This window comes from Capra hircus, chromosome 11 (genome assembly GCF_001704415.2).
Source record: "Capra hircus breed San Clemente chromosome 11, ASM170441v1, whole genome shotgun sequence".
NCBI classification, from domain to species: Eukaryota; Metazoa; Chordata; class Mammalia; order Artiodactyla; family Bovidae; genus Capra; species Capra hircus.
The window spans coordinates 101,789,191-101,814,146 of NC_030818.1; the positions used below are offsets into that span (position 1 = coordinate 101,789,191).

Consider the following 24,956-nt stretch of genomic DNA (forward strand, 5'->3'; position numbering starts at 1 on the left):
AACACCCCATGTCTAAGGGCCAAGGAGAAGCCCCAGAAAGACAGTAGGAGGGGTGAAATCACATTTAGACTCAAACCCCATCCCCGCCAGAGACACTCAAGGGCCCAAACAAACCTTGTGCCCACGAGGACCCAGAGACCCCCACAGAGACTGAGCCACAACTGTGTTTGGGTGTCTCCTGAGGAGATCCGGGTCAGCAGTGGCCTGCCACAGGGGCAGAGGCTCTGGGTGCCACAGACCTGGGTATGACATAAGCCCTCTGGGAGGAGGTCGCCATTAACCCCACCATAGAGCCATGAGAACTTACCCAGGACTGGGAAACGGACTCTGGGAGGGCACAGACAAACCTTGTGCACCAGGACCCAGGAGAAAGGAGCCGGGACCCCACAAGAGACCGGCCCAGACTCGCCTGGGAGTGTCCAGGAGTCTCCAGGGAGGTGTGGGTCAGCAGCGGCCTGCTGCAGGGTCGGGGCTCTGAGTGTGGCAGTGCATGCCCGGGACCTTTGGAAGGAGGTCACCATCATCTTCATTAGCTCCACCATAGTTTGGCCTCAGGTCAACAACAGGAAGGGAACACAGCCCTGCCCATCAACAGAAAACTGGATTAAAGATTTACTGAGCATGGCCCGGCCCATCAGAGCAAGACCCAGTTTCCCCCTCAGTCAGTCTCTCCCATCAGGAAGCTTCCATTAGCCTCTTATCCTTCTCCATCAAGAGGGCAGACAGACTGAAAACCACAATCACAGAAAACTAACCAATCTGACTGCATGGACCACAGCCTTGTCTAACTCAATGAAACTAGGAGCCATGCCGTGTAGGCAAGACGGACGGGTCACAGTGGACAGGTCTGACAGAACGTGGTCCACTGGAGAAGGGAATGGCAAACCACTCCAGTATTCCTGCCTTGAGAGCCCCATGAAGAGGATGAAAAGGCAAAAAGATAGGACGCTGAAAGATGAACTCCCCAGGTCAGTAGGTGCCCAATATGCTACTGGAGATCAGTGGAGAAATAACTCCAGCAAGAGTGAAGAGACGGAGCCAAAGCAAAAACAACACCCAGTTGTGGAGGTGACTGGTGATGGAAATAAACTCCCGATGCTGTTAAGTGCAATATTGCACAGGAACCTGGAATGTTAGGTCCATGAATCAAGATAAATTGGAAGTGGTCAAACAGGAGATGGTAAGAGTGAACATTGACATTTTAGGAATCAGCGAACCAAAACAGACAGGAATGGGTAAATATAACTCAGATGACCATTATATCTCCTACTGTGGGCAAGAATCCCTTAGAAGAAATGGAGTAGCCATCATGGTCAACAAGAGAGTCCGAAATGCAGTACGTGGTGCAATCTCAAAAATGACAGAATGATCTCTGTTCATTTCCAAGGCAAACCATTCAATATCACAGTAATCCAAGCCTATGCCCCGACCAGTAATGCTGAAGAAGCCAAAGTTGAACTGTTCTATGAAGACCTACAAGACCTTCTAGAACTAACACCCAAAAAGATGTCCTTTTCATTATAGGGGACTGCAATGCAAAAGTAGGAAATCAAGAGACACGGAGTAACAGGCAAATTTGGCCTTGGAATACAGAATGAAGCAGGGCAAAGGCTAAAAGAGTTTTGCCAAGAGAACACACTGGTCATAGCAAACACCCTCTTCCAACAACACAAGACTCTACACATGGACATCACCAGATTGTCAACACCAAAATCAGACTGATTATATTCTTTGCAGCCAAAGATGGAGAAGCTCTATACAGTCAGCAAAAACAAGACCGGAAGAGGACTGTGGCTCAGATCATGAACTCCTTATTGCCAAAATCAGACTTAAACTGAAGTAAGTAGGGAAAACCACTAGACCATGACCTAAATCAAATCCCTTATGATTAGACAGTGGAAGTGAGAAATAGAATCAAGGGATTAGATCTGATAGACATAGTGCCTGATGAACTATGGACGAAGGTTCGTGACACTGTACAGGAGACAGGGATCAAGACCATCCCCATGGAAAAGAAATGCAAAAAAGCAAAATGGCTGAGGCCCTACAAATAGCTGTGAAAGAAGAGACGCGAAAGGCAAAGGAGAAAAGGAAAGATATACCCATTTGAATGCAGAGTTCCAAAGAATAACAAGAGATAAGAAAATCTTCCTCAGTGATCAATGCAAAGAAATAGAGGAAAACAATAGAATGGAAAAGACTAGAGATCTCTTCGAGAAAATTAAGAGATACCAAGGGAACATTTCATGCAAAGATGGGCTCAACAAAGGACAGAAACAGTATGGACCTAACAGAAGCAGAAGATATTAAAAAGAGGTGGCAAGAATACACAGAAGAACTGTACAAGAAAGATCTTCAAGACCAAGATAATCATGATGGTGTGATCACTCACCTAGAACCAGACATCCTGGAATGTGAAGTCAAGTGGGCCTTAGGAAGCATCACTACGAACACAGCTAGTGGAGGTGACGGAATTCCAGTGGAGCTATTTCAAATCCTAAAAGATGATGCTGTGAAAGTGCTGCACTCTATATGTCACCGAATTTGGAAAACTCAGCAGTGGCCACAGGACATGGAAAAGGCCAGTTTTCCTTCCAATCCCAAAGAAAGGCAATGCCAAAGAATGCTCAAACTACCGCACAATTGCACTCATTTCACATGCAAGTAAAGTAATGCTCAAAATTCTCCAAGCCAGGCTTCAACAGTATGTGAACTGTGAACTTCCAGATGTTCAAGCTGGTTTTAGAAAAGGCAGAGGAACCAGAGATCAAATTGCCAACATCCGCTGGATCATGGAAAAAGCAAGAGAGTTCCAGAAAAACATCTATTTCTGCTTTATTGATTATGCTAAAGCCTTTGACTGTGTGGATCACAATAAACTGTGGAAAATTCTGAAAGAGATGGGCTTACCAGACCACCTGACCTGCCTCTTGAGAAACCTATATGCAGGTCAGGAAGCAACAGTTAGAACTGGACATGGAACAACAGACTGGTTCCAAATAGGAAAGTACGTCAAGTACGTCACGGCTGTATCTTGTCACCCTGCTTATTTAACTTCTATGCAGAGTACATCATGGGAAACGCTGGGCTGGATGAAGCACAAGCTGGAATCAAGAGTGCCAGGAGGAATATCAATAACCTCAGATATGCAGATGACACCACCCTTATGGCAGAAAGCAAAGAACTCAAGAGCCTCTTGATGAAAGTGGAGGAGGAGAGTGAAAAAGTTGACTTAAAGTTCAACATTCAGAAAACTAAGATCATGGCATGGGTGGTCCCATCACTTCATGGCAAACAGACGGGGAAACAGTGACAGACTTTATTTTGGGGGGGGGCTCCAATTTCACTGCAGATGGTGACTGCAGCCATGAAATTAAAAGATGCCTACTCCTTGGAAGAAAAGTTATGACCAACCTAGACAGCATACTAAAAAGCAGAGACATTCCCTTGCCAACAAAGGTCTGTCTAGTCAAGGCTATGGTTTTTCCAGTAGTCATGTATGGATGTAAGAGTTGGACTGTGAAGCTGAGTACCAAAGAATTGATGCTTTTGAACTGTGGTGTTGGAGAAGACTCTTGAGAGTCCCTTGGACTGCAAGGAGATCCAACCAGTCCATCCTAAAGGAAATCAGTCCTGCATATTCACTGGAAGGTCTGATGCTGAAACCCCAATACTCTGGCCACCTGATGTGGAGAGCTGACTCATTTGAAAAGACCCTGATGCTGGGAAAGATTGAAGGCAGGAGAAGTGGATGACAGAGGATGAGCTGGTTGGATGGCATCACCGACTCAATGGACATGAGTTTGAGCAAGCTCCGGGAGTTGGGATGGACAGGGAGGCCTGGCGTACTGCGGTCCATGTGGTCACAAAGAGTCGGACGTGACTGAGTGACTGAACTGAACTGACATGACAAAGCGTTATACAAACTACAGAATTCAGGATGCTGTTTACAACTAGGCGGAAGGGGAGGCGGGAGGATGTCTGGAAGCAGCATGGAGTGACCTTTCCAGGCATTAGCCGTCTCCTGCTTTCTGTGTTGGGGCAGTGGCACACAGGTGTTGATGATGTCTTTCATTTTCCATTAGCCTTATAGATGCTCTGATGTATACAATTTATTTCACAAGCGTTTTGAGAGCCAGGTCTGTGCTAATCAGTGGTCTGACAATCACTGTGGACATACACCATCGCCGGGTCACAACTTCAGCTGCTCTGCAGCCCAACTTACTTGGGATGCCAAACTGAAGTCACTTGGGAAGATAAAAACCATCCCATCTTGGCTGCGTTCTAACTTTGGGAAGACTGAAAATTAAACGAGATAATGTAGTAAATTGAAACCATCCTAATGCTTTTATATCAAATTATGTTTGTTATTTAGAATGTATTTGATGGCTCAAGGGTTTTTAACATTTAAGAAAATTTGGCATTTTCATCAGATTAGTTATTTCAACTTGAAACCTACTGAATTGCTCAGTTTAGGATTAAATGGAAAAGTGTAAGACCGTTTTATTAAATGGGCTTTTTAAGAGAACTTTAGAGTTGATTAGATTTACTAGACTGGTTTAAATACTGTTAGAAGAGGTGGCATCTGAAGGTTTAAAAAGAAAATCAGGGAACAGTTCTGAGAGCTTTCAGAGATGCTCTTCCTGGGTGGTTATCCTCAAATTTGCCTGGAGTAAAATTTCTCAATTCTTTAAAAAATTTAATTAAAAAAAACTAAACAGATTTAATTTGTAAAAGCAGCTTATAAAAATGCCTTTTTATGACAGTAGACTATAAGAGTCTTCCCTGGTGGCTCAGATGGTAAAGCATCTGCCTGCAATGCGGGAGACCCAGGTTCGATCCCTGGGTTGGGAAGATCTCCTGGAGAAACAGCAACCCACTCCAGTACTCTTGCCTGGAGAGTCCCACGGACGGAGGAGCCTGGTAGGCTACAGTCCATGGGGTCGCAAAGAGTCGGACACCAGAGTCAACTATTTCAGTCACTCACAGATACCAGGGCCGGATGTGGCAACCGAAGCGCTGCCAATACTTCGCTGTTTTCTGGAGGACCAGAGGAGAGGACTCGACCTCATATAAACCCACCCCTCTGCCCAGAGGAGCCCAGATAAGATGTCCCGGGGGCCTGAGGAGTGACGTGTGGGCGGAGCCCCTGTTGTTATTTTTGAAATCTCTTTTCTCTTGCTGCTTCCCCCAGAGGGGGGGCTCTGTTGAGCAGATCTGTTACAGTGCAGGGATTGACAATGTGATCTGTATAGGGGAGCTAAGAAAGTTAGTTAGGTTAATTTGTCGCTTTAATCATCTAACGTGAAGGGGATGACAAAGGACGAGACGGTTGACAACATCACCAACTCAATGGACTTGAGTCTGGGCAAGCTCCGGGAGAAGGCGCAGGACAGGGAAGCCTGGCATGCTGCAGTCCATGGGGTCACAGAGTCAGACACGCCTGAGCGACTGAATGTTGTCATGAAACCTAAGGAACTATAAACGTAAGTAGAATCTTTGAGGACATTCTCCACCAAGGTGTGGGCAAAGATAGGTGCCATCGGCGGGCTCCCTGCCCAGCTGTGTTGGGGTGATTCTGGGTCAGCATCTGAGATGGGGGCAGTGGGGGGCTCTGAATGTGGAGCTGCAGGAGCTCAGAATCAGGAGACCCCTTGGCCGCTGGACCACCAGGGAAGTCTGCACTGTGCTCTTTAGCCTCTTCTTCTCTTGGATGTCAGCGTTTGGGACTTGGAATTTTAGAACTTAACAGTTAAACAGAAGTAACACCCTGACCATCATTTTCAGGTGGAGAAAGCAAAGCCCACAGGAGGCCCTCAGTAGCTGTCCACAGCCGACGGCAGAGCTAAGGCAGACCCCCTGCCTTGTTCCCCGTGACCACCAACTCCCTGCTCAGGCCCCTCCACGGCCAGCTCGGTGGGCACTCCTGCTCAAACCTGACGCAGCCTCACTTGGCTCTTCCTCGACTCCACAGGCAGCCTTCTAACTCCTCCTCTCTACGGCATCAGGACCCCCCAATCCCTGACCAAGCTGTTCCCGGCTATCCTTCCCCAGTCCCACTGCAGTGTGCTTGGGAATCTCAACAAAAGGATACGTGTCCAGATGGCTTCTGGGGGTGGGCCGCGCCCCCTCCAGAGCCCCTGTAGGGGACAAGGTACTGAAGAAGGCAGACTGGACCCTGATGGGCCCCAGGGCTGCTCCTCTTTCCTCCTGACCTGAGGAGCCAGGCCTCAAGGCTGGCCACTCACTGCAATCACCTTGCAGTGAGTTCAACTTTTAATTTTTTTTTTTTTTTTTTAAAGGCAGCAAGTACTTTCTCCCAGACTCAAGAAATTAGCAATTCTAGGGGACAGCCCAGGAGAGGGAATTTTTAAAGTTCTCTGGGTGACTCCCAGGTACACCTCCCAGGCTGAAAAGCACCAACAATTCGATTTGCAACATTGCTTGAGAACAAAGGCTATGGCGGCCACAAGCAGAGCTGGCCCAAGCTGGAGGGAGGGAGGGAACAGAGACAGCTCCTGTGGGTCGGGGCACCATCCACCTGCAGACAGTTTACGCAGTTGGACTTGGAAAACACCTCCTGTCCAGTAGGACAGGTTGACAATAACTCCGGTCCTTTAAGAGTTACCGAGGGATCCTTTGTGTACAGAAACTGCCTTCATGGTACTACACAACACTGTAAATTCTGCTTAAACTGAAGCTAAATTTTAGTTTCCTTTTTGAATTATTTATTCCTCAAACAATAAATGGTGAAACCCAGGAGGCGGTGGTGATTACGTGTATTGGCCAGGCGAGATTTTAAAAATCCCCGCGGGAGCTGCTGCAGGAACCAACTGCATGGATAAAACGGCCATCACGGAGCGCCCGCCTCTCATCAGGTCTCCTGACAACTTCACCTTGCCCCAGGACTCCCCCCGAGGTCATCTCTTTACCCTCACAGGTGGTGACTGCCTCCATCCCGGATGAGCGGGAGGCCCAGGGAGGCTGGTGGGGCCTACATCCTGGTGGAGCTCAGCATGTCCAACTGCGCTCCCTGAAGCCAGTGCTTTTGGAGAATGTGCTCTCCTTTGTAACCACCAGCGCTTACCCCTGGCCTGGTCATCTGCCTCCAGCCCCGCCCCTGGGGCTCCCGCAGCTCCTTCTGTGGGTCCCTGTTCATCTGCTCTGCTCTCCCAAGCTCGGCCTGGAGGTGAGCGTGTGTTTCTGGACCAAATCTCAAGGGTAACTGACACCACAGTTGGCCACACGCACCTCACTCACTACCTTATGAATAAGATTCCAAGGAGAGGTAAGAAGCTAGGAGCACTGTGGGTGCAGACTGGATGAAAACATCAATCCAATGGCAGACGAAATGGGTTATCTGCAAGTTCCTTCAATCTTCATTCAATAACTCCTAACCCGCATCAGCTTTCTTGTTTCTGCTTTTAATTCTGCCATTTTCTCTTAATATTCAGGTCTTAACAGAGACAACACGGCTATTGTTTGCCAAATCCTGGTTAGGAATTCAGGGCATAGAAAGAAAACTACAGCAAAGAAAACTATAAACCTGCACAACTGAGTTTAGAAAATAGTTTAGTACAATTTTGTTATAAAACTCATTTACAGGAGGTTCTTCACATGTACTTATCAAATCTGCTCCTGATAATGCATGAAAACAGAACTAAATAAACTGCCCACAGTAATTTCAAGGCAAATCATATACAAAGAAACAAAACAAGATTTTAAGTAGAATATTTTCATGTTGAAAGAATTAAGACTGAAAGAAGACAGGGCACTGTCTTATAACGCCATGGCAAGGACAAAACTAACAAGTTGTTATTTTTCACTTGCAGACTAACCGCCCATCAACAACCCTGCTGTGACAATGAATCAGAAAGGCCACACGGTACACGCGAAGTGCTTCGTGCAGACACACAAGCATACCAACTGGAGCTACAGTGCGCCTCCAGCGCCATGTCTGGTATGGCCATTTCTGCTGGGAGAGGCTGTCAGGACACACGTGCTCAGCAGATTTTCTGATGTGCTACTTCTTGCATTTCCAGACTAGGTGAATGGCGAACCAAAAGGTGGACACGACGTGTGAGAACTGGCAACAAACCCTTCCTTATATTCACGCTGTGTGAGCAGCGTGGGGAAAGCTCCTGGCCCAGCTGTGTCCGTCACACCTCTTCTATAAGCTAACACCTTCTAGACTCTCTAAACCGTGATCACTACAACTGTCTGCTAAATCAAGCATTCTACCAAGACAGGAGGAAAATAAACACAGTAATAATGAGCTTTCTTGCCAAAGGCCAGGCAGGAAGCTTACAAAGCCCTGGCCCCAAGCAGGGCTCAGCCCGCCTCCGTGGCAGGGGAGCAGGGGCTGACTCTGGGGACAGAGCACGTGCTCCCCAGGTGACAGGGAGTATCCATGCCCAAGCAGAGGCCTAGATACCAGTGAGAGGGGCAAGCAGAGGCCTAGAAACCAGTGAGAGGGGCAAGCAGAGGCCTAGACACCAGTGAGAGGGACAAGAGGAACAGAGAAGTAGAGGGTTTTAACTGTTGGCAACCAAACGCACTTTTAAAGCTCTTAATAACCTGCTTCAGGACAATTTCTGACAAACACAAAGCCCTTTCTGCTTAAAAAGCAGAAGAGCAAAGACACTTCAGAGGGATGGGCTCGCAAAGACACGTTCACACTCAGGGATGTGCTCGCTACCCCCGCATAGCTGGGGTGCCGCACGGTGTACACGACCAACCACGGCTTCAAATGCAGGTTGACTGTTAACACACGCTCGTGTCTGTGAGACTTTAGCACCACTGTGTGTGTGCAGGGAAAGCCAGACTTTGAAACTGGGCAGCCCCGCCCTCATCCAAGTCACCAGACCTCCATCCACCACAGCCACTTCCTTTCGCAGAAGCACAAGCCCTCTAACCAGATGCCCCACAACAGCGCTGTATCTGCATCAATTACAATGGTCTCCAGAGACGAGAGGAAACCTGTCAACTCTCTCCTTGGTTCTGAACTCCTAAGTACCTGCGCTGCTCTTCCAGCCTGCTCTTTTTAAAGGATGTCTCTTTCCTGTCTAAAATATTGTCTCAAGTCCCCAAGAACCCCTTGGGAAGATGGAGAACACCCAGTTTTCTGGCTCAACCCAAGAAGTGCACGCTTTCACGCAAGCCACCTCGGCACGGATCTTGCACTTGGCAACCGCTGGATTTCTAACCCACGAGTTGCAGAAAACTCAAGATATGCTGGGGGCATCTGAATGACATGTCAAGAACCACACTTTCATTTCATATTCTCCTAATTCAAGAAGAATGAGAATTTTAGCTAGAGAACTATGTGCTCACTACTAGAAGATGCACTCATCACAGAAATGCACTATCCTGTGTCAGGGTGCCTGGTCTACAAAGGTCATCAGTGCAACTTAAAATAACGTAATCTTCTGCTTCCCAAGTTTCCCCCAGCAGACTCTAGCTGCTTTTAAAAAACAGAACTAGAGACCTCTGACCCACCAGCACTAAACTCAGCTCCTTGCCAGACTACCTGGGCTGTTAAACATCTGTTTTGCCATAACAATGGTTTAAAGGACCTGCCCTCCTCACACTTTTTTTTTTTTAAATATAAGGTTTGTTCTGTTGAAAATGATTAACATTTTAAGCAGGGGAAAGAAAAGCCGTCTACCAGATTAAATTTTAAAAGGATTTTGTTATTTGCTATACAAATATACATTCCAACTTCTACAACCTCTCCAGGCTGACCTCCTTTTCTACAAGAACAAGAGATCAACACTGCAAGCCTCCTACTTCAAAGACATAATTACTGATACACAAATGTCCTCTGAAAGCTTTTACAACTGACAAAAAGGACCAAGAGGCCCATGTGTTATAATACATTTTGTTTTCCAACAACAACAAACTCCTGTAAGGAAAAAAGCAGTCTTATCTGGACAAGCCTGTCAGTTGGTCATCAGAGGTCTGCAGCAATGGTTGTGGCTAACAGCCTCTGCTGTTTGGCTATACTATAAAACCCGTCTCTTCTTTGAGTGGCTGTCCTCCTCCAGGCCCCTCTCATCCCAGTCTGAGTTCCTCTTTGTGTGGGAGCTCGCCCACCACTCCTGATCCCCTTCACTCAAGGCCCTGGTCTCTCTCCTGTGGCTGAGCACCCCCTCTTCCTGGTCACACTTCTTTTTGCTTGTGGAAGTGTCAGTACCAGCGGCTGGAGAGTCGCACTGCGTGTGAGGCATGTGGCTGTTCAGGGTGACTCCCTGCTGCCTGACGGTGCATGGCTCCTGGGGACTCCCAGGGCAGCCTGGCGCGCCTGATGGAGGCGCTGCTCCGGAATGCTGGGGGCTCAAGGGCTGCGGCTCCCTGAGGCTTATTCCTTGGGCATCAAAGGCTAAGCCCATCCTCCGCAGCAGTCTTGGGTCCCGAAGCCGGTCCTGAGTGGGTGGCCTTTCAGGATCCTTTGCAGCCTCAGTGACTGTGGCTTCTTTGGAATCAGAGGGTGAGTGGTACAGGGAAGAAGCAAAAGATGTCTTGCTGAGTTCACCATCTTGCTTGCTGGGTAGGCCACCCTGGGGTCTGGATGCCTCTGGAGCGACAGCAGGAGGGTGAGTAAGGCTCCTCTGAAGCAATGGTTTGAGCTTCAGGATCTTCATTGCATCGTGTCTGTAGTTCTTGTCGCAAGTCTTAATAATGGCGCCACGCTTCTGTGCATCTTGAATCAGGTGATACCAATGCCTATTTTCCTTGAAACAGAGAAGGAAGAAAATTACATCCCCAAAAAACACTCACATGCTTGGGAACAAATAGTTTAAGTATACCCTCAAGAATGGATTCTCAAGAGTCCATTACTTGACAAAGCAGAAAGAAAAAATAAGATGGACTACAGAACAATAAAACACGCTGCTGCAAAACAACACTGAGCCCCACCGCTAAGAAAGAACTGCCGCCCTTCTGCTGCTGCTGCTGCTCAAGCCCTGCGGCTCCATCAGCCGTCATGCAATTCTGTCCGCTGTCGGTAGCCTTGTGCAGCTGTTTGAGTTTCAGTTAATTAGAAGTTCATTTCCTCAGTCACACCGGCCACATTTCAAGCTCTCTGCTACCACGTGACTGGGGTTAGTGTCCTGGATGATGCAGTCATAGGAGGGCTCCGTCATCCCACTGAGTTTCCTCTGACACTGCCTGCCTCCGGAAGATGGCAGGAAGGCTCAGTTTCAGAAAGCTCTAACTTTTGAGTGCATGTTGATTGTTCTACAAACAGGTCCATAGCTGTCACCAAATTCCCAAACTCCAACAGGCGAAACCATCTTAATCTACTGAGATACTATTCTAAAGATATCATGAAACTTTCTATCTCTTCTAGAAGAGCTTTAAGTTATGAAAGGCACATCTAAAGAAGGTGGAAAGAAAACTCAACTCATGTCTCTCTCCTCTCTTCCTTTTAGAGGAAGAGAGGCGTTAAACTGCTTATTTACAATCATCAAAACTTGGGCTTCCTTAGAAGAGAGAGTATAGTGGGGAGAAAAACGATGAAGACTTTTTGACAAAGGAAAGAGGAGAAAAAGGATGGCTACCCAAGAGCCATACACGACTCAGTGACTGAGCAACAACCCTCCTGTGGGTTCCTGCACTCTAGGCGGCTGGGGGAGTAGAGCCAAAGTTCAGTCGTGTCTGACTCTTTGTGACCCCATGGACTATACATACACAGTCCATGGAATTCTCCAGGCCAGAATACTGGAGTGGGTAGCTGTTTCCTTCTCCAGGGGATCTTCCCAACCCAGGGATCGAACCCAGGTCTTCTGCATTCTAGGCAGAAATCTTTACCAGCTGAGCCACGAGGGAAGCCATAGCGTTTATTTGCTGTGTGGCCATGCTCAAGTCACTTGACCTCTCCGAGTCTGCTCCCACAACTGGAACACATGAATGGCTATTTTATTTAAACGACTCTGAAATGCACTCTGTTTTCACATTTTATCATTTCTGACTGTACGGTGTCTTTTGTAGCACTCTCCATGTATGCAATCCGGGAGAAATTCACAGCTGGGTGACTACAAGCTCTTGCCTTTTAGTCAAACCATTTTTAAAAAGAACAAGTCCTGGCTCTTGCCTGAAATCTTTCCACAGACATCTTATATGACAAAGTGCCAGCACTACAACCTGGAAAGCAGGTGGCCTTGCTGTGATTTTTGCTGAGTCTCATGCACCTAAACATGGTGTTTAATCCAAGTCCTAGATCACAGAAACAGTTCTGAGGAAGGGTTATATTAGTCCTCATTCCACTCCCATAAGGGAAACTCGGCTAAAAAACCAAAAAAGGTGTCGGGGGAGAAGCCCAAGAAGAAACCCGTAAACTGGACTGGAAAGTCCAAAAGTCACACTGGGAGCTTTTCTCCTCAGCTCTGTCTGTCTCTAGCTTCCCAGAGTGGGACAGCGAGCGGCACTCTGTGAATCTGCATGTGGGTGACGCTGGGGGCTCAGAGATGCGCTTGGTGGGGGACGGATGTGGGGCCGTTCTCTATTCTAAACTTCAGCTTTCAAACTTCAGTTTCCCACGTCCCTTCCTGGGGCTTTCCCACCCTTCCACTCCACCCTTCCCAGTCACCATCACAATTCTCACCCGTCCCCAGGCTGACTACAGACCAAGCTGCCGGGGCAGGTACAATCATCTGCGGTAAACACAGGGGTGCCCAGGAAGGCTTCGGTAATCCAGGCACCTAAGACACACAGCTCTATAAACATTTACTTTTCGGGTTTGAATACTATCAGAATTCAACTGTATAAAAATAATCATTGTTAATATGTTCTTCAACTGATAAGATATCAGTTGTTAAACACTTTGATCCTTATGGTCACAGGAAAAAAAATTTCTTTTTAAATCTTAACTTACATGTATATGTATGGCTGGGTCCCTTTGCTGTTCACCTGACACTATCACCACACTGCTTGTTAAATTGGCTGTACTCCAGTACAAAAGAAAAAGTTAAAAAACCACCTTTATTTTGAGGTAACTATAGATTCACTATAGATTTGCTAAAGCCTTTAACTGTGGGAAACAGAGATGGGAATAGCAGACCACCTTACCTGTCTCCTGAGAAACCTATGTGCAGGGCAAGAAGCAACAGTTAGAACCAGACATGGAACAAGAGACTGGCTCAAAATTCTGAAAGGAGTGCACTAAGGCTGTATATTGTTACCCTGCTTATATAACTTATATGGAGAGTATATCACACGAAATGTCGGGCTGGATGACTCACAAGCTGGAATTAAGACTGGCAAGAGAAACAGCAACAGCCTCAGATATGCAGATGCACTCTAATGGCAGAAAGAGCCTCTTGAGGAGGGTGAAAGAGGAGAGTAAAACGTGAAAGTTGCTCAGGCGTGTCCAACTCCGTGACCCCATGGACTGTATATACCCCATGGAATTCTCCAGGCCAGAATATTACTGGAGTGGGTGGCCTTTCCCTTCTCCAGGGGATCTTCCCAACCCAGGGATCAAACCCAGGTCTCCCGAATTGCAGGTGGATTCTTTACCAGCTGAGCTACAAGGGAAGCCCAAGAATACTGGAGTGGGTAGCCTATCCCTTCTCCAGGGGATCTTTCCGACCCAGGAATCGAACTGGGGTCTCCTGAATTGAAGGCGGATTCTTTACCAGCTGAGCGATGAGAGAAGCCCGGAGAGTTAAAAGGCTGGCTTAAAACTTAACATTCAAAAAACCAAGATCATGGCATCCAATCCTACCACTTCATGGCAAACAGATGGGGAAAAAGTAGAAAGAGTGACAGATGTGATTTCCAAAATCACTGCAGACAGTGACTACAGCCATAAAATTAAAAGATGCTTGTGCCTTGGAAAGAAAGCTATGACAAACCTGAACAGCATATTAAAAAGCAGAGACAACACTTTGCCGACAGAGGTCTGTACACTCAAAGCTCTGGTTTTTCCAGTAGTCATGTACGGATGTGAGAGTTGGACCATAAAGAACTGATGCACCGAAGAAGTGATGCTTTTGAACTGTGGTGTGGAGAAGACGCTTGAGAGTCCCTTGGACTGCAAAGAGATCAACCTGTCAATCTTGAAGGAAATCAACCCTGAATATTCATTGGAAGGACTGATGCTGAGGCTGAAGCTCCAATATTTTGACCACTTGATGTGAAGAGCCAACTCCTTGGAAAAGATTCGACTCATTAGAAAAGACCCTGATGCTGGGAAAGACTGACGGCAAGAAGAGAAGGGGGCAGCAGAGGATGAAATGGGTTAGATAGCATCACTGACTCAATGGACATTTTGAGCAAAGTCCCAGAGACAACGAAGGACAGGGAAGCCTTGGGTGCTGCAGTTCATTGGGTTACAAAGAGTCAGACACGACTTAGTGACTGAACACCAACAGGCTTACAGGAAGTTACCAAAGAAGTACAATTCTCACAGTTTTCCCAAATAGTCATGAAAAACAACTCTTTAAACGTTCAATTTATCTTGTAAACTTTTTTGTGGCAGAAAAGCCTAACAGTCATATTAACAGCCTTTTAATTATGAAAACATGTTCATTATCCCCACTGAATTGTATCCTAAACAGTACAGGTGACAATTCAATTTTAAAGAGCAGAAAGAGTAACACTGCTCTCTACCCCACTGGATACACTTAAGAGTGACATAATAGATTTATTTTTATTATCCTTACTTTAAAATGTCAGTATTTACAACATATTATAAACAAAATCTTTGTATCAATCCTTCTGATAAAAGATTCTCAGTATCAACTTAAAATGGAGGATACGTAGCTTTTAAAAATTATTTCAAGGAGGGACCAAACAACGAAAGCTGCAGACCACAGACCTGGGAAAGAGCTGAAGGAGGAAGACTGTATTTGAGCGCCCTCTGGTGGAGCTAGCCGAGATAGGGGGAAATACTAAGTCAGCTTCCCTTGGGGCTCAGCCGGTGAAGAATCCACCTGCAACGTGGGAGACCTGGGTTCAAGCCCTGGGTTGGGAAGAGTCCCTGGAAAAAGGAACGGCTGTCCACTCCAGTATTCTTGCCTAGAGAATTCCATGGACTGTACAGTCCACGGAATCGCAAAGAGTCAGATATGACTAAGCAACCTTCACTTCACTTCACTAGGTTGTCAGGGAAGTTATGACCCACCTAGACAGCATATTGAAAAGCAGAGACATTACCTTACCAACAAAGGTCCATCTAGTCAAGGCTATGGTTTTTCCATGGGTCCTGTATGGATGTGAAAGTTGGACTATAAAGAAAGCTGAGTGCCAAAGAATTGATGCTTTTGAACTGTGGTGTTGGAGAAGACTCTTAAGAGTCCCTTGGACTGCAAGGAGATCCAACCAGTCCATCCTAAAGGAGATCAGTCCGAGTGTTCATTGGAAGGACTGATGCTGAAACTGAAACTCCAATATTTTGGCCACCTGATGAGGAGAGCTGACTCATTTGAAAAGACCCTGATGCTGGGAAAGTACCTTCAAGATTGAAGGCAGGAAAAGGGGACGACAGAGGATGAGACGGTTGGATGGCATCACCAACTCAATGGACATGAGTTTGAGTAAGCTCTAGGAGTTGGTGATGAACAGGGAGGCCTGGCATGCTGCGGTTCATGGGGTTGCAAAGGGTCGGACATGACTGAGCGACTGAACTGAACTAAGTTAGCACTTCTCCTAAGATAAACCAAAGACTGTTAAAATTAGAGAAACTGAGTTATTACCCCTAAATGAGACAAAGCAGCAAATACACATTTATCCAGCTATAGTTCACCCAACGAAGCTATACTGTCTATGGACCACAAGTGGAACCTGACCCTTCTGGAGAAGCATCTGCTCTGACAGAGGACTCTGATGGCACCCATCTCTCAAGGGAAGCAGTAAGTGCTGTGGCTTAAAGTGTCAGGACAGAAACGAAGATCCATAAACACACCTGCAAACTCCCATTCTCTCTTGGCATTAGGCTGAGCCGAGACCACATTAACTCAGAGTTTACTAAGGGCTGTCCAATCCCACGATGTAGAAAAAATTTCTTAAAGGTCATCTTGAGAGCACACTGCGACTACTTGGGTCCTGGGCTAGGATAAGAACAGTCCGAGTGTCTAAAGGCTCCCATGAAGAGGCTGCTGGGGGACTAACAAGGTGGGGGTGAGGGGCTAAGAGGAACACTGTTGTTTGTGACCTCTAAATCATTTCCATTTTAATGAAACATAAACACAAAACCTCCACCCAGTATGAGTAATTAGGGGCAACCTTTGAGATCCCTGCTCCTCTAGAATGTACCTACCACTAGGGTTCTCAAGTGTCCCAGGATGAAGAGGCTGTACTTGGCTCGTGTGATGGTGACATTCAATCTCTGCAAACTTGCCAGAAATCTAAGCAATAGAAGAAAAAAAAAAGTTACTTCTTTGTACATAATGACTCAGCAGTGTATCAGTGTACGTGAGACCCAGGCGATATTTCAGACAGCTTTTCTTGGCTCCTTCTGCTTTAAAATCACAATGCTTTTGCACCCCGTCTCCCAACACAGGGGACCTGGCATAGGGCAATTCTCATCAAAAACAATAAACAAACGATGTCTGGAGCTTTCCTTCAAAGTGAGGCACCTATTTCCTATCGTGACTTAGATATTAGAAATTTTAATGCTGTGATTTTTAAGTCTTAAAACATCCTAAAAATATGACAGTAGATCAATTATGACACATACTGTGGAGAGGAACATGCCCCTGCAAAATATACTGGATTCAATCATCTACTTCACTCTTCTCAAGTGAAAATACAGATTCACTCTGTGACATGGACACAAGGAACCAAGAAAGGCAGACCCAACAGCGGATCAACTACACAGCTTAAAAAACAACTTCATGACATTATGCAATTTTCTATGTAATTTGGCAAATGATGGTACTCTCAACAGTTATTAAAAATAGAGCTACTTCTGGACTATAAACAAAGCAAAAAATCAAGGATGACAGTTACCCACCCAATTGAGCCTTGTGTGGCATTTGCTCTGACACATGTAACAATAACACAGTCTTTCTGACGACCCTGGAAGGCATCCACGGTATCTACTTCTGCTGCCCTATTAATGAAAGAGAAACATATTTACTGAAAAAGTTATTAAAGCATGTCTATTCCCAGTAGAGAAGCCCTATGCCCATTAGTCATCAGTCTCTAATTTCCTCCCCGCCAGGCCCTGGCAACCACTAATCTATGTTCTGTCTTCATGGACTTTTCTAGACGAGACATAGCTAGCGTATAAATGAAGTTATAGGACATGTGACCTTCTGTGTCAGGTTTCTTTCACTTAGCACGATGTTTTCCAAGGTTCACGTGTCACAAAATATCACACTGCTTCATTCCTTCTACGACTGCGTAGTTGCTTGTACAAATACACAATTTACCCACACACAATTTTTGGAAGTGTGAGTTGTTTCTGCTTTCTGACTATCATGAATAATGTTGCTATGAACATTCATGTACAAGCTTCCCAGTGAACATTTTCCCAATGCAGGTATGTATCTACGAATGAAATTGCTGGTCATGTGGTAATTCTATGTTTTATGAGGAACTGCCAAACTGTTTTCCACAATGATTTACCATTCTATCTTCTCACCAGCAACGTACTGTTTCAATTTCTCCACATCCTCGCCAAAATATGTTAATGCCTGTTTTTTAATGACAGTCATCGTGGTGGGTATGAAATGTTAATCTAATTGTTGTTCTGATTTGCATTTCCCTAACGATAAATAATGTGGAACACCTTTTAGTGTGCCTGTTGGATTTTTATCTTTTGAAAAATGCAATTCACATTTTTCAACAAAATAAGACTGTCATTTTATTATCAAGTTGTATGAGTTCTTTATATTCTGGATATAACTCATCAGATAAATTTGCAAGTACTTTCTCTCATTCTGTGGGTTGTCTTTTCATTCTTTGATAGTGTCATCTGAAGCAAAGGGTTTTCATTTTTATGAAGACCAATTTAATTTTCCTCTGGTTACTTGTGCTTGGATATCACACCTAAGACTGTTGCCTAATCTGAGATCATATGAATTTACACTTTTGTTCCCTTATACATTTTATAATTTTGTCTCTGAAGACTCAGGGCTCTAATTTGAGTTAATTATTACATACAGTGTGACAGGGGTCAAAATTCACTCGTTTGCAGGAGGATACCTATACTTATTCCAGCACCATTTGTTGAAAAAACTATTCTTTCCCCACTGAATGGTCTTGACACCCTTCCTGAAAATCAGCTGGCCACAAACATATGGATTTATTTCTGGAATCTCACCTCTATTAGTCTATATGTCTACCCTGATGACAGTACCACAATGTTGATAGTTTTGTAGTAAATTTTGATAAAGTGTGAGCCCCCCAACACTGTTCTGTCAAGTTGTTTGGAGAGTATCTTTCACTTCCACATGAACTTTACAATAAGCTTTTCCAAAACCATAGTTTTAATTTTGATGGAGATAACGCCATCTGTAGGTCAGCGTGGGGAAAGGTGCCATCTTAGTAAGTCTTCCAATCCATGAATATGGACTGTCTCCACTTATTCTGGAGTTCTTCTATTTCTTTCAACATTTTGTAATTCTCAGTGTAGGAGCTTGTATTTCTTTGGTTATATTTATTCCTAAGTATTTTGTTCTTTATGATGCTACCGTAAATGGAATTAAAAAAAATTTTTTTTCAGATTTCTTGTGGCTGGTGAATACAACTGATTTCTGCATACTGATCTTGTATACTACAACTCTGATGAACCTGTTTACAAGGACTAGCAGTTTGCACAAATATTTCATTTCCTTTTCTTAACTGCTCTGCACAGAATTTCTAATACAATGCTGCACAAAAGCAGTGAGAGCAGACATCCTATCATTCCTGATCATATAGGGAAAGTTTTCATCTTACCATCAAGTATAGTTTTTGAGCTATGGGTTTTTCATAGATGCCTTTTATTAGCCTAAGGAAGTTCCCTTCTATTCCTAAATTTGTTGAGTATTTTTATCATGAAAGGTTGTTGTTGCACTCAAATGTTTTCACTCAAATAAATGAAATCTATTTAGATGATCACAACCACGTGGGATTTCCCTTTAACTATGGTACAGAACGCTGATTATCATATATTGAACCAACCTTGCATTCCTGAGATAAATTCCACTTGATCCTGGTCTATAATCCTTTTAATATGCTACTGAGTTCAGCTGCCATTATTTTGTTGAGAATTTTTGCATCCACATTCATAAAGGATATATTGGTCTGTAGTTCTCTTTTCTGGTGATGTCTCCATGGCTCTGGTATCAAGGTAATAGTGGCCCCATAAAATGAGTAGTCTTCCCTTCTATTTTTTGGAAGCATTTTCAAAAAGACTGGTGTTAATTCTTAACATTTGATAGAATTCACTAGTGAAGCCTGGTCCTGGGTTTGTTTTCTGTTGTTAAGTGTTTGATTACTAACTCAATCTGTTTGCGTTTAATAGATCTATCCAATGTTTCTGGTTTCTTCCTAGCGTCAATTTTGGAAGTTTGTGTGTTTCGAGGTGTAGAAACTGTGGAGTTACTGGATTTCCAGTATTTAATTTTTAATTTTACTGTTGAGGTAAAACAAGACGAAGACATGATCTTCACCCTTCTACATGAAGGCACTGAAAGGTTTAATTAATTTTTTCTAAGTGAAAATGTGACTATGGGTATCTCGGTACAATTAGAATTTAGATTAACAAATCATCCAACTAAATGGAAAGGCCTGGAGAGTTTCTCAGTCAATTCCACTGTCAAGTATAATGGTGAAGACCTTCGAAAAGGCAGCAGGCACTCCGTCTACAGGTGCTACAAGCGTAACCTGTGACACTCCCTTCTCAGCACAAGTCTGTGGAGCCAGCGTCCTGGTCTCCTTGTTCTATGTTACCAGGGTCTATGCATGCCCCAGGGGTTAAGTTTCATTTTCTTCTTTCCTTCCATCCCCTCTTTCTTCTTTTTAATTCAACAGAGAAACTGGAAAGAGCTATAAAAACAGAGATGCCTCACCCTTTTCTATCAAACTCTTTGTCCAAATCCTTCTGAATCATCGTCTTCTGAGCCTTGTAATGGGTTATTATGCCAATGTTTCGGAAATTAATGTCCCTTCTTTTGTCTTTAATAAGTTTAATTAGTTCCATTACCAGTTTTATCTCTTGAACATTTACATATGAGCTAAATAAGATGGAAAAAAAAATACAAGACATCAAAACTAACAGCAGTCCAATTGTTAAGTTCCACTTTGTTCTCTATTACAGTAAATGGTAGATTGGTAGGCTTTATCTCTATTCAGTCAGCAGTGATTCAAAGAGGCTGTGATAATGACCATTACACTGTATACAAGAATAAAGAGCATCACAACTGCCCAGTGAGACATGAGCTGTATGCCAGAAAAGAGCTTGGAGTCATTCAGACACCAGCTTCTTCATTTGTTAAAACAGGGACAGCCACAGTGAGAACAAAGGCATTTATAATAATGAAGACATGACTAATGAAGAGTTCCTATTACAGATTTATTGTCTTCCCAACACTGAGAAAAGTGCTTCAGATGCCTCACTTTTCTCATTCCCCACCACAGGCCATGCGGATCATGCACTAGCATTCACAGACCACCCGATTCACAGAACCCAGCACGCTCAAAGTACTGCCCGCCCTCTGCCTCACACCTTAATTCAACTGTGCCTGTGTTTCTCCTTCACAATATTTAACCCAACTGGAATAATCAATCACCACAGTAATGGCCTGGTTAATGTCTGCCTCGTGTTAGACCATAATAGCCTTGTACTAGGGCCACATCTATTTTACTCACAACTGTTGAATTCAGCATGGATCTACTTAAGTGCTTATCACATGTTAGGTAATATAATCCCCACTAACACAATTAAGAAAGAAAAACTGAAAGACCAAAATACATAAAGATAGCAGTAATTTTATGATGGATTTATCAATCCAGCTAAAAGAAAATGATCGTGTCCTGGCACTAGGCAGAGAGATTTGTATGAAAAGTATTTTGAACTTAAATATAAACAAAAACAATATAAAAAATCTGACACCATCAGTAAGGACTGAAGTATAAGAGAACATACTCATTATCCCGTCTTTCTAAGCCATCTCCAACATCAAACACGAGGTAGGGTTGAAATGGCCAGTCAGATGAGCACCGACTGGTCTCTGTCCCTCTATAAAAGAGCAGCACCATTTAGAACACAAGTCAAGTTAGAAACATTTTTTAAAATTATTACTACCATTTTTCTGTGTGTATGTGGCAGGGAGAGAGCTAGGGAAAGTAAGGGGACAAGAAGGACTCTTCTTTACAAAAATAAAATTTCAATACACTAAAAGAAAGTAAATTTTATCTCTATTCTAGTGCTAGGGAGAATAATCTATGTATTTAAGATATAACAATTATGATTGGAAAATTACTTATAATACAGTACATGAAAAAAGCAAGGTATAAAATACTAGGTAAAGCATGGTATGATTCTTTTTTCCCAAAAAGAGAAAAAGGAAACAAACAAAAAAAAGATGTGCATAGTACAAGGACTGGAAGTAGATATACTAAAATGTTACTAGTGATTATTTCTGGGTAGTATAAATAGGGGGGTTGGTTTTATCCCCCTTTTCATTTATCTGCATTTGCTACAATCAACATGTCTTTTATAATTTAAATTATTAAACCTTCATGTTTTTAATAACAAGACTTAAGAGCACTGTGAAAGAGCTATTCTTCCTAAGCAGCCAAACCTACAAATAAAACAAGCTAACATGCAATGAAAAGAACCCACCTATTTGTTTTCAAGATTCCGTCATAAACGTAACTAGAAGGAAAGAGGCATATGTCCGGGTGCATCCTGTACTGGATGGTGAGCTGTAAGACAGGCAGCCTGCCAATCATGTTGTGCTCCACACTCTCCTCCAGGAGCTTGTGGAAGCGGGCCATCATTGACTGGTCATAGCCATAGTCCTGTGCCTTCTGAAAGGGGGAAGACAAAGCAATAATCTCTAACGATTCACCTGTACTTTTCCCACTATTATAAAAACAATTACAGAGCTCTACAATGTACACAGTAAACGTACATCTAAAAGGCACACAGCATTACCAACAACCAAACATTCAGAGAAAGATGTTTCTGACTTCCACCTTTGAAAAGCCATGGAGCCTGACTACGAAAGCTGAGGCATATTCTCCTTATTTAGAAATCCCACAAACTGTTGATGAATGATGTGATCTTGTGAATGATCACAACCATCACTATTTTGGTGCTAACAGAGGTCACCTGAAAGAACTGATGAGAAAAGCAGCAAAGAATTTTAACACAGATTTTAACCATTATTTCTGGGCTGCGCTCCCACAGCTTGAAAAAATGAATGTCACTGTAAACCAGCCTCTTAAAGACCAATTTCTTCATCTATCCATTCAGGCAATATGCACTAAGCATCTAAAGCTTCGGGAGCTGAGGGTCTAAGGTGAATAAGATTAAGTGTCACAGAACTTAACATTCTAATGGAGGAGACAGACAAGTAAGTTGATTTCATAAATTCAATAAAGGGTTACAACAAACCTGCAACTGAAACAGAGTTAATTGACAAATGAAGAAAAGTGTCTTCATGTAATCACAGTTGGGATATACTTGGGATATACGTTTCAATGTTAGCACCATGTCAAAATTGAGAAAGAACAGTAGAATCTTTATGAGTATGTTGCAGATATGAGCACTGAAGATGTATATGCAAAGTTTTAATAAACCTGTTTTACAAACTATCAGAGTGGAGAAAGAAGACATTATTTCCTATTTGTATTATTTATGCAAATATATGTATGTGATTATATACATATGCAATTTTAAATAGGTTTGTGTAATTAAATAGAATAAATATTCTTAGTGGACATTTGGCATTATCATCTCTACCTCAGAAGTTTATCTATTCAAGTTAGCAAAAACACTCATTTACTTCACTCTAGCAAAAAAAAGAAAGTGGATTTATAGGAGGTAACACATTTACTTACAGAAAAAAAAAAAAACCTGAGTCCATCCTACAATATGACAGAGATTTTCATGTTTTGACATGAACGTACATTCCTGATCTATTTACTGACTGGAAACAGGCGGTGTGACACAGACTGATTCTGCCACCTTTACAAGGTCAAAGTCGGCACACACAAATGCACACATTCCCTGTAACTACCTAAACTTCTGAATTTAGTAACTTATTGTCTGTTACCCACGAGAATGTCAGCTTTGTAAGGGCAGAGATTTTTATCAGTTTTCAACATTGTCATAATCCTAGAACTTAAAACGGTGCCTGAATTAGGCTAACACTCAATAAACACAGACTGGAAAAAAGGCAACTTTGCACACCCATGACCACAAACTGTTCAAATTATCCACTACACTATTCATAGTAATTATTCCTAGAAATAGGTGGTCAGAAAGGCATTTTGAGAAAAACTTTATAATCATTTTCTGAAAATTTCTCAATTAGCCTGTTATTATTTTTACAACACTAACAAAAGCCCAAATAGATTCTTCTCATTTCTGCTGTTCTTAATCAATTACCAAAGAAGGCAGTAAAGCTGAGGACTATCAACAACCCTCTTTCGCTAACTATATGCTAAGGCCCTTCAAGAAGTCATCAGTCAGTCTCTGAAACGCTGTATTATTCACATAGTGCAGTGCAGAGCTGGCTCCTCCTAACTTCCCACGAAGCCTGGTGCAGCAGCTCTTCCCCGCGGACAAGGTCCTCACTCCAGGTCAGGGGCGCTCCTAGCCCACCCCTCACATGGTTGCGCCCAAGTGCTCAGATATCAAAGAACTGCACGGTCATGCTGATGATTCCAAAGTCAAAAAACAGTAACAACAAAAAACAGCAACACGCTTTCATTCCACAACCAAACAGAACATAGCTGAACAGAAATGCTGTGAAAATGGTCTGTTCTCTAGGACTGTTCATGCAGCCACTACTCTGCACATGCTCTCTGTATCAGTGAAATGCTCAAATGTTATTCAGTTTCAAAACCTAGGTGGAGACCTGTGCAAGATTACCCAATTAACATCTGGATCCTGACTTTGCTGTGCATTTCCAGGAGCAGTTCTAGTGAGTGTTCACACAACAGGGAAGGGGACACAACCGTGCTGCTCATCTTCCCACAAGTGGAGCCCAGTCTTTTTCCTTCCACCTTCCCTTTCAGAGCATGTGAGGAACATTATAGGATACAGAATCCTAATACTGTACACATTACTGTAAGAATAACTTATCTTCTTACTGTTTTCCTCAAAATTTGCATATACATAAATATAAATTAGGTAGTTAGGATTCTTTCCCTTGCTTTTTTAGAGTTTTTCTTTTATCATGGGTTTGGTGGCTATGTTATGAAAACAAATCAGCCCTTAGAAAAGCTGCACACTGCCTTTCTCAGAGGGATAGCACATTGAGCATGGGACATCCTGTTCCTGAGCTTCTGGTCTTTTGATACCCACATGCTCCTGTCACACACACACGAGCTCATTATGAACAAAGAATATTTTTGGAGACTTTACCATGAAGGCTCTAAACGGTGGCTGTTCTCTTTCCTCAGCCATTCCCTATTTCTCCCTGCAAGTAAGAGATGTTGATCCAAGGAGGATGCCCAACACCCAAAACAAAAAACCAAACGACCCCTTCCGCTTTAGAGCAACACGAATGTGAAAAAACATACCACGGAAATGACTGTGGGAGGGAGCTGCTTAGGGTCTCCTACGAGGACAAGCTTGTTGCAACGATGGATGAGTGGAGTAAGAGTTTCAACTTCACAGGACTGTCCAGCCTTGGTAAGAAAGTATAAAATGGAGATATAGTCATAGTTTTCTCTGTTATTTTTGATTCATATACAGTCTAATTCATAATGAAAGCCTTACCCATTAAGAAAAGTACACCTTCTCCTTCTACACCAAATATCAAAAATAAAGATTTTCTTTGGTTAGA

The 24,956-nt window shown here is 43.6% G+C and overlaps 1 protein-coding gene across 3 annotated transcripts in view; it reads right to left on the reverse strand.

Moving 5' to 3' along the window:
• SETX (senataxin) overlaps positions 7,409-24,956 on the reverse strand; it is an 84,940-nt gene continuing 67,392 nt past the window's right edge. The window contains exons 20-26 of one of the 3 annotated variants that reach the window (XM_018056034.1): positions 24,691-24,798; positions 21,779-21,966; positions 21,080-21,172; positions 20,004-20,168; positions 16,958-17,056; positions 16,262-16,349; positions 7,409-10,733 (exon numbers count right to left, since the gene is read on the reverse strand). In XM_018056034.1, coding sequence (XP_017911523.1) covers positions 10,005-10,733; positions 16,262-16,349; positions 16,958-17,056; positions 20,004-20,168; positions 21,080-21,172; positions 21,779-21,966; positions 24,691-24,798 — 1,470 coding nt within the window. In that variant the 3' untranslated portion in view covers positions 7,409-10,004. The remainder of the gene's footprint in view (positions 10,734-16,261; positions 16,350-16,957; positions 17,057-20,003; positions 20,169-21,079; positions 21,173-21,778; positions 21,967-24,690; positions 24,799-24,956) is intronic. The other 2 variants (XM_018056035.1, XM_018056036.1) reach the window with 2 other exon arrangements.